Source organism: Hoplias malabaricus, chromosome 16 (assembly GCF_029633855.1).
Source record: "Hoplias malabaricus isolate fHopMal1 chromosome 16, fHopMal1.hap1, whole genome shotgun sequence".
NCBI lineage: Eukaryota > Metazoa > Chordata > Actinopteri > Characiformes > Erythrinidae > Hoplias > Hoplias malabaricus.
In genome coordinates this window covers 31,888,447-31,898,166 of record NC_089815.1, presented here as the reverse complement: position 1 = coordinate 31,898,166, position 9,720 = coordinate 31,888,447, and the positions used below count along the sequence as shown (strand labels likewise).

The 9,720-nt window shown below is 43.3% G+C and overlaps 1 protein-coding gene across 1 annotated transcript; it reads right to left on the bottom strand.

Annotated features, from left to right (window-relative positions):
* Positions 1-542: 542 nt before the first annotated feature.
* Positions 543-5,322, bottom strand: tm4sf18 (transmembrane 4 L six family member 18). The gene is made up of 4 exons (XM_066648000.1): positions 5,061-5,322; positions 3,896-3,967; positions 3,431-3,573; positions 543-1,845 (listed from the first exon to the last, which is right to left on the bottom strand). Exons 1-4 carry the CDS (start codon positions 5,235-5,237, stop codon positions 1,647-1,649), a joined length of 591 nt encoding a protein of 196 aa, XP_066504097.1. The 5' UTR covers positions 5,238-5,322; the 3' UTR covers positions 543-1,646.
* Positions 5,323-9,720: the final 4,398 nt, after the last annotated feature.

The following is a 9,720-nucleotide window of genomic DNA, read 5'->3' as shown; positions in this document are numbered from 1 at the left end:
TTGCACACATTTGGAGTTTCCAGTCAGAGTGAGTTACGCAACTTGAAAAAACAGTGGGTATCAATCCAAAATCAATATAGTGTCAGATAACTGTGGGGGGTTGAGCAGCTCAAATTGTGGCGACACCACAATTGTTGTTATATCCCCAATCTCTTTGTTTTTCCCCTCACTGTCCATTTTATCAGCTCCACTGATCATGTGAGTACAGTTCGTGCACCTAAATGGTCAGTGGAGCTGAGAGAATGGATAATGAGAGTATTACAAGGCTGAGTGTATGTTTCTATACTTTTAAAGTCTACAGTAAATTATATTTTTAAGAGTTCGGGCCTTGATTAATTGCTTTGTTGCTTAATAACTAACACCTGCCTGGAGCTTTCACAAAAGCAGTGTTGAGAAACTTAAGCTCTTATGAAAGAGGCATCGGTTCAAGCTCCTGTTAATCAGGCTCTTACAGAGAAGCCGTATAATCCCAGCTTTCACACAGATCCCCTTCACTCTCCGCTGCCACAAAACAGTCAGCAACATCTGAGATAACGTCTAAAACATAAGACATTTATTCATGTTCGGCACAAACATTATAAAAATAATACATATGTTCCTACATATAGAAAATAATGTCCCAACATGCCTCTCCTGCTCTGCTTCTATCAAAGATTACAAAATAATTTACAACAGCATTTTCTCAAAATGTAGACACTTTAAACTTACTTCATAAAAAATACAAGTGGAAAGACTGGAGTGTGTACAGTAAAACACTAAACTCCTTACGGATACAGAGTCTCAGTGAAAACATCATTATCTCTTGCTACAATTTACTAGTCTTTTGGGCAGTGTGTGATTTACAAACACTTGCACTAAATACTGAAGCGGTCAGCCCCCTGCTCTGCCTGAGCGAGAGCGGGGGTGCGATACTGAGCTTGGTCGTATGAGAGTCTTAGATCAGGGGCGTCAAACATATAGCCACAACCAAAATACATGTTTATAAAATAAAGTCACCATGAGTGTGGTCACAGAATTTGACAGATCCCGCATTACAGAACGGGGGAAAAGCTGTCTGTGGTGGTCTTCCATAAGAGGGCGAAATAGAGAGAAGAAAAAAAACCCTCAGCACTAGATTAGCAGCTAATGAGCGCATGTGCTAACGAAGCTAAAAGATGAAGCAAGTACTGGGTTTAATCAGATCTAATTTTAGATTAGTCTGGAATGCAGCTGTTTATAATGGTTTTTACAACTGTCTGCAGCCTTTATTGTTTTGTTTTGCAGCTGACATTTGTTCTGTTTTTAAAATTCAGAATGTAAAATTCAAAGATGTAACAAAAAAGACCACGTTTATGTGTTAATGTGTTATTAGCCTGTTGTTGGTCCAGCCCACAGGACACTGGACTAAGCGTAACATGGTCTGTTGTTGAAAACGAGTTTGGCACCCCTGTTCTAGTCGGAAGATGAGGAGCAGACTCGCTCTGACTGGTTTAACACAGGTCTTTTTTCAAGCCTCGATAAACACTGTCAAGCTCAGATATCTGTTGTTACTGGTAGGTTTTAAGTCACAGTGCTAACCCCCAGTTCTGTGTTTCTTTAATGTTAGAAAGGGCAGCAGCCCAACATCAGGATGCAGTTGTTTGCTGGGGAAGACTGAAAGGAAATCTTCAGGCATTCAGGCTGTATTCCTGCTTATAGCAGCAGGGCCTGCACACGGCATTGACCAGTCCACTGATGATCTGGATGATGCAGATGAGGAATTCCAGGGTGCTTAGGCCCAGCAGAATGGACAACAGAGTCACGTTCCACTCTACAATGTGGAGAGGCTGGATGCAGTTAGACCAGGTGTCTCTGGCAAACAGGTATCTGCAGAGAAGAGGTGCACACAAAAAGGAAAGTTATAAACAGCGACACTGAATCTCTTCTGATGTTTGTCTGTAACAATGCACTGTAGGCTTCAGAAGGCATTCTCTCCTCATCCAGGGGTCCATAAACAGACAAAACTCCGGTTTCCCACTGCATGGTTCCTACTCTGCTCTGCCTTTTTTGTTTTTCTATTCAGTAAATCTGGTACCTGGACCTGGGTACTTTTAATTAGTACCTGTTCACTCGTAGTTACGATCAAGCCGAGTGACGTGTAAACACTGAAGAGCACTGATTTACTAATCACTACAAAGTGCAGATATCCTTCACAAAATCATCTGTAAAATCTCCAGCTGCAGCTGAGGTCACGTTTGTTTTTATCCGACTCACAACGGCAGCTCGTAAAATTACACTGTGGTCTTTTGAAGAGGTTCAAACGCTCCTTGGATCGGTGGCCAACGAAAGAATCCAGCGAGAGCTGGATGCTGCAACAAGGAAGGAACAAACTCTACTGATCTGTCTGAACTGATGACGGAGCTGTGTTCAGTCCCAAACAACAACAACACGCCGATACACCATGAGTAAACATCGCTTAACGCCGCCACTGTTCCCCTTAGAGACAGGGTTTTGCTATTTTTTGGGGGGGGGGTGTGCTACACATGATGCTAGATTTCTCACCTGACACAATTTTATATACTTATTATTAAAATAAAACCAAATTAGACTGTGAATAGATTTAAACATGAAATAGATTTTTTAAATCTCAAATCCTTGTGTTCTCCCTGTGTCTGCGTGGGTTTCCTCCGGGTGACTCTCTGTGAGGAGTGTGGTGTGTTCTCTCTGTGTCTGCGTGGGTTTCCTCCGGGTGACTGTCTGTGAGGAGTGTGGTGTGTTCTCTCTGTGTCTGCGTGGGTTTCCTCCGGGTGACTGTCTGTGAGGAGTGTGGTGTGTTCTCGCTGTGTCTGCGTGGGTTTCCTCCGGGTGACTGTCTGTGAGGAGTGTGGTGTGTTCTCCCTGTGTCTGCGTGGGTTTCCTCCGGGTGACTCTCTGTGAGGAGTGTGGTCTGTTCTCTCTGTGTCTGCGTGGGTTTCCTCCGGGTGACTGTCTGTGAGGAGTGTGGTGTGTTCTCTCTGTGTCTGCGTGGGTTTCCTCCGGGTGACTGTCTGTGAGGAGTGTGGTGTGTTCTCTCTGTGTCTGCGTGGGTTTCCTCCGGGTGACTGTCTGTGAGGAGTGTAGTGTGTTCTCGCTGTGTCTGCGTGGGTTTCCTCCGGGTGACTGTCTGTGAGGAGTGTGGTGTGTTCTCCCTGTGTCTGCGTGGGTTTCCTCCGGGTGCTCCGGTTTCCTCCCGTGGTCCAAAAACACACGTTGGTAAGTGGATTGCCAACTCAAAAGTGTCCGTTGGTGTGAGTGTATGTGTGTGAGTGTGTGTTTCCCTTGTGAACGACTGGCGCCCCCTCCAGGGTGTGTTCCTGCTTTGCGCCCAATGATTCCAGGTAGGCTCCGGTCCCACTGCAACCCTGAACTGGATAAGCGGTCACAGACAATGAATGAATGAATGAATGAATGAAGATATGTAGTGGCTCCATACTTTGGCCCATCGCCTGCGAACGGAGATGTCCATCCCAGGCTGGTGAAACAATATGGCCCCTCCAGCAGAGCAACAGCGGAGATGAGGAAGCAGTATCCAGACCCGGCCAGTCCGATCAGTCCTGCCATCACAGAGCCACACATCTGTACGAACACAGACAAAACACACTCAAACCCCTGTACAATAGCATACAGAAACATCTGTACAATCTCCAACAAAATAAAAAATACATACAAATCAATTAGCACACAAATATCAAATCCTCACAGCAATGTTCCAACATTTTGTGCAATGCCTTTCCAGAAGACTAGGAGCTGTCCCTGTTGCAAAACGGGGATACACCCTCTACCAAAGCCCTTCATTACAGACAACAGATGTCCACACATTTTTGGCCACATAGAGCTTGGACGAAATCAGTGCTGTATAAAGAGAGGACACCTCCCTGTGGACAGATAGAGTACTCACCACGCTGCTCTCAGTTCCACAGGAGTTGGCACACTTCCCCATGGTCAAAAAAGTGATGGCAGGTATGAATATCTAGAGAGAGAGAGAGAGAGTGTGTCAGTGACAACAGATAAACAGTGCTCATTACAACGCAGATACAGGATGCAGAAGGTAAGATAGATTTTCTTTGCTCAGACTCAATCACTGGCCCCAAGGGTGAGCTTCTCACAGCTCAGGCTGCGGAGACAAGGTCCCCTTTGTCCAGACTTTATTTTTAGCTTTGCTGCAGCAGTCATCACGCATCTGATCTGCCTTCGAAGTCCCCTTGAGTACATTAGCCTCCCTAGACACAAGCTTTCACAAAAACAAAATTCCTCAAGAGTTCGTCAAGCGTTCCATAGCTCCACTCCCAGAGGAAATTTGATGTCTCCAAAGTCGCTCCCTGATAGCTCAGCAGACTTTATTCTCTCCTAAAACTCTTCAGGAGAAACAGCACCAGGAACAAAAGAGACACGAGACACTTGTGTCCAAATCAAATCAGTAAAGTTGTTCCCAGCATCAAACCTGAGCCGGTTCTGAGCACTGGTGAGAAACCAGTTTAGCTGCAGATAAACAGGAGTGTTATTATCTCAGCACTGAGCCCAATGTAAAACACCACTGAGACCTCAACTCAAACTCCAGAGGGGACATAGGGGACATTCCTGAGCTCTGTCTCTCAGGAGAAACATAAGAGCAGCAGGAGACAGTAAAGATAACATCTCCAACATCTCTCCATCTGACCTCAGTGTCATCCAGAAGAGACTATATAGATATTGAGACACTACCAAGATGTTAAGGAAGAACTATAGAGATATTAAGGAGAAATAAAGAGATGGTAAGGAGAAATGACAGAGACTAAGGAGGAACTACATAGATTTTGAGGAGACACTACAGAGCTATTAAGATATAGATATTAAAGAGGAACCACAAAGATATTAATGAAGAACTAGAGAGATATAAAGGAGACACTGAAGATATATTAAGGAGGGACTGCAGAGACATTAAGGAAAAGCTATAGAGATATTAGAGTCTTCCATTCATTCATCACACAACTCAGAACCATACCACAGTCACCTCAGTGTTTTCCAATCGTCTCAAAATATAAACATTAATCCAAATAAACGTAGAGGGCGAGAAAGGTACTCACAGCTATGCCTCCGCCTCCAATTCCCATGAAGAACCACACATACTTGGTCAAATGTTTGTCCTTCACAAAGTCCATCTGTCCATCTGGGAAAAAGAGCAGGACGTTGGCCACTATGCAGCAGGTAGCCAGAGGGAGGAGGGCAAAGCCCAGGGAGCGGGCGAAACCCAGGGAGCACATCGTTCCAAGAGGAGAGAAGAGGAGCAGAAGAGTCGAACGACTGAAGGAGAAGCCTGTAGGTCCCACACTGGGCTAAGCAGCTGCAGCTGCAATACAGGAAGGAAACTGAGGGAGGCAGAGAAGAAGTGTAAGCTTTTTAAGAGACCCTCCCCCCTCCACCCCTCGCACCCACACACCACACTGACCTCAGAACTACAGTAAGGGATGTGACATAATGTCCATTTGTGGCAGCATGAGTGAGGGGAAAGAGGTGAGTGGTCAAGGTGAACTATTACACTTCCCCAGCAGGAAGGAAGTCTTGGGACTAAGAGTGTAACAAAGTCTCAGAGACATGGAGGACAGCTTTGTCTTTGCACTCCAAACAAATGCATCCTCTCTGAGGTCTGGACGGAACGGGAGTTGGCTTCATAGCGTTCCAGTCTGAAAAGGACCATAGATACAGAGATTAATCTGATGAAGGGTGGAAGATATTCCTTTGGGTTACAGGGAACTCCTTGCCTGGGATGTTCTCTTATCTACTGCCCTGTGTACTGTCCGGTACCTTTAATCCTTCCACCCTTCACAGTGTGTGAATATGCTGTGACAAATAAACATGTTGAAAATGTCTAAGAATATAGTGTCGCTGTCCATACATGAATCTCCCAAAACTTTAAAGGAGAAGCAAGAAAACCTTCTTAAATTTCAATGGACGTCAGTGTAAAAAGATTTTATTCCAAGTCATTTTGGAGCATTTCTATTGGTCATTCATCACAATGTGAGGGACAGCTGCTGTGGTCAAATGATGTAGTAAACTGTCTGTTTACATTAGCATACATCATAACATAACATCTTAATGCTATTTCTACTCCAGAGTTGCCATGTTAAAGAGACATGTTGTAACATTAGGACAGTGATTGTACTTCTACAGTCTGACCACAGCGGGCCGACCCCCACACTATCTCTTATCTCATGACTCCTTCATCTGTCTCACCACAGTGACCCTCATTAATCTTACTGGTAAATCTGTTTATATCTTAATTCCACTATCCTGTGGCTCCTGAGTGGCCCTCCAGGGTGAGTCGTCTACCTCAGATAACAGAACTGGCTTAGTGTTCTCCTCTAAGTGTGCTGAGCTGTCAGTTGACATTGTGCAGCCAACAGTTTCAAAAGATGCTGAGGCCGGCTTCATGTGTCCTGAAGGAAGCAGATGTTAGCCTCTGCCCTCCCAGTTTGGTAGCACTGGGGGTGTCCTAGCTGTAATGATGACAGTGACCAAACTGGGGAGAGAATTGAGTAAAAATTCCACTCTTCGGCGGGAGCCAGAAGAGAATGGGTTCAACAGAAAGATTCCACTTCCCTTCCTTGGTTTCCTTCCTTCCATAGGTTTGTGGTTCCCTCAATGAAGGGGACATGTTCTGAAATACTCACATGTTCGCTGCTTGTGAGCATACATTAGTGCATCTGGAGCCTAACAACCCACAAACTGTGAAACAAGACCAGTGTGGGCTGCCTAAGGCAGAAAACATAGGATAAAATCAGCCACTCTGACTTTTTTCTCTGCTACTTACATAATAGTTAGTTTGTGAGAGCGCAAAAGTGGGTTCAATTGTGTAAAAGAGAGCAGAAATTAGATCCAAGTGAAAATGAGAGTGAAAAAATAAGAGAACCAAGCAAAAATGTCAAAAAACGTATAGCAGAGAAATAAGAAATGCAAGGGACAGCAAGAAATTGAGCAGATACATAAAAATAAACAAACAAAAACAGAAAATATTAGAGCAAATAAGTAAGAGAAAAATGGGTTAAAAAAGAGCTGCTGAGCCCTCTGTGTGGGAGGGGGTTGTTGGGGTAGTGGCTTAATCTCATTTGAAGGAAGAGGTGCTGAAACGTTCTGAACAGTGCTGTTTAAACAGGTGGATAATGCTGCTGTGGTGTTGGACAAAGCAGGTCAAAGACGTATTGTTAAGACCCCAGAACTGTGGAAAAGGTTCAGAATTGGTTACCTTTAGCGGATATAAAACTGGAATTTTGTGCCACAAAAATAAATCTAGACTGAACTGACAGTGGTGCGCTCTATTGTGACTGTCCGTGAAGAGTGTGGTGTGTTCTCCCTGTGTTTGCGTGGGTTTCCTCCGGGTGACTGTCTGTGAGGAGTGTGGTGTGTTCTCCCTGTGTCTGCGTGGGTTTCCTCCGGGTGACTGTCTGTGAGGAGTGTGGTGTGTTCTCTCTGTGTCTGCGTGGGTTTCCTCCGGGTGACTGTCTGTGAGGAGTGTGGTGTGTTCTCTCTGTGTCTGCGTGCGTTTCCTCTGGGTGACTGTCTGTGAGGAGTGTGGTGTGTTCTCCCTGTGTCTGTGTGGGTTTCCCCCGAGTGACCCTATGTGAACCCAATGTGACCCTGAACTGAATAAGGGTTATAGACAATGAATGAATGAATGAACTGAATGTGGATGATCCAGGGACAGTTCTTTATTGCAACTATAGATGGCATCAGCTTCTTGCACAAAGCCAAGTGCACACCTTTACACCTGTTTTAAAGCCACTGACAGATTCCCAACATGGACACAGCTTTGGAAAATGCCCATGTCAGCACTCATGTGAAAAGGTAACACAAGCTGGGTTGGACTTGCTTGGAGAAACAGATGAGAATGGAGTGTACACGTCTTAATTTTCTCAACTGCCTGTGCGATCTGGGATTAACCTTTGGTATAATCTGGTATTATGAAGAAAGTGGTGGGTTGTAATGAGGGAGTATCGCAATTACAGACTGACTTACATAACCAAACAGACCATTTCCTCGTGGTGGAGAAAACATCAAACTATTCGTACATTTGCTGACTGGCCCGTCTGGGGGATTTAAAGAACTGTGAAAATAATGTGAAAATAAATACATAACACAAGGCACTGAGACACCTAGCCTTTCTGTAGACTGTGATTCAAGTGGCACATCAGCCATGTGCATGAAATCATATAGACACAGGTCAAAATCTTCACTGTAGTTCACATAAATATCCTTGGTCATCTCCTGGGGCTTTATGAATAACAATCTAAATTTTACACAAAATGTTCAGTAAAATAACTCATTATAACAGCATTGATCAGATTTCTGAATGTGCTACAACAGCCGAAGACCATATTGGATCCACTCTCAAAAGCCAAGAATAAGAACCTGAGAATATAGCGGTCACCAAAACTGGATTAACGAAGACTGGAAAGCTTAAGCTGGCAATTAAGGATTTAAATGTATGCTTTTGGGAAAAATGTAAAACATGATCATGAACGTTTAAACTAATAATAATTAAAATAAATATAAATTAAAGGAAAAATAATGGTAAATTATTATAAACCATTGATGTTAAGAACACATATATCAGAATCACATTAATTTAAATAAAACCTAAATTATACATATTCAATGAGGGATGACCATGCACCAGTGAATCTAAAAGTGTTAACTGTATCTGTAATGTGTCGTCTGTGGTTTACGGTGTGAACGAGGCATGACTGTAAGTCTATAAATAACACACAGCTGCTTTGTCTGATATCAGCGTGTTTCTTTATTTGAGTTTCTTCTGGGAAACCTCTCCACGAGAAGACATTCACCAGGATCAAAAGGAGAAGCTCTCACTGAGCAGCAGAAAGCTCGGATATGAAAGTGATTTTCCGTTCTTGTAACTCATGGAAGCATTAGCATTTCCCAATGTATAATTGAGTCAGAGGAGAGACCACACCTCATCTCTCTCTCTCACACACACACACTCCACCCCACATTTCCCTGCTTAAGAATGGGAAAGAAAATTCCAATACAGTGACAACAGAACACGATTATGACGCACTCAGGGAAAATGTCAGAAATGCGGTGAAAGGCATGTGTCACTGAAAATTATGCAAAGATATGCATTTTAAAATAGGTAATATTTTATTAAGGTCCCTAAATATAATTAATTCATTTATTAATTCATTCATTCATCCTCTGTTACCACTTCACCCTGATCACCAGTCCATCACAGGACATCACACACTCACCCTGTTACTCACAAACACACACACCAAAATGTGTTTGGACTGTGGGCATAATCCAAAACACAAATCTTTAGTGTTTTCTTTCAGTAAATCTTTATATAGTGATTGTGGCGTGAAACATGAAAGAGAAAAGCAGAAGTCAGAAACACTTCAGAGGAACATACAGAAGGATGCAGCAGATGGTCGGCAGTAGAATAGACCCAGACATAAATAGATTCAGATATAGACTCTATTAATAGATTCAACTCCTTTTACTCAGCTCATTTGTTAGTGGAGTATCCCTTTTAGTAAATACAAATCTTCTGATTGCTGAAACATTCAGACAAACAGAATATTTTAGGATCTGAATGAATAAATTCCACCGTGAAAATGTGGATATAGAAAGAAACCCAATTTCACTAATACAATTGTTTTATTGTATTAATGCACCCCCTGTGGAATCATTCGGTGGTGCACACACAGCTTATATGTGTAATGCTTATAGAAG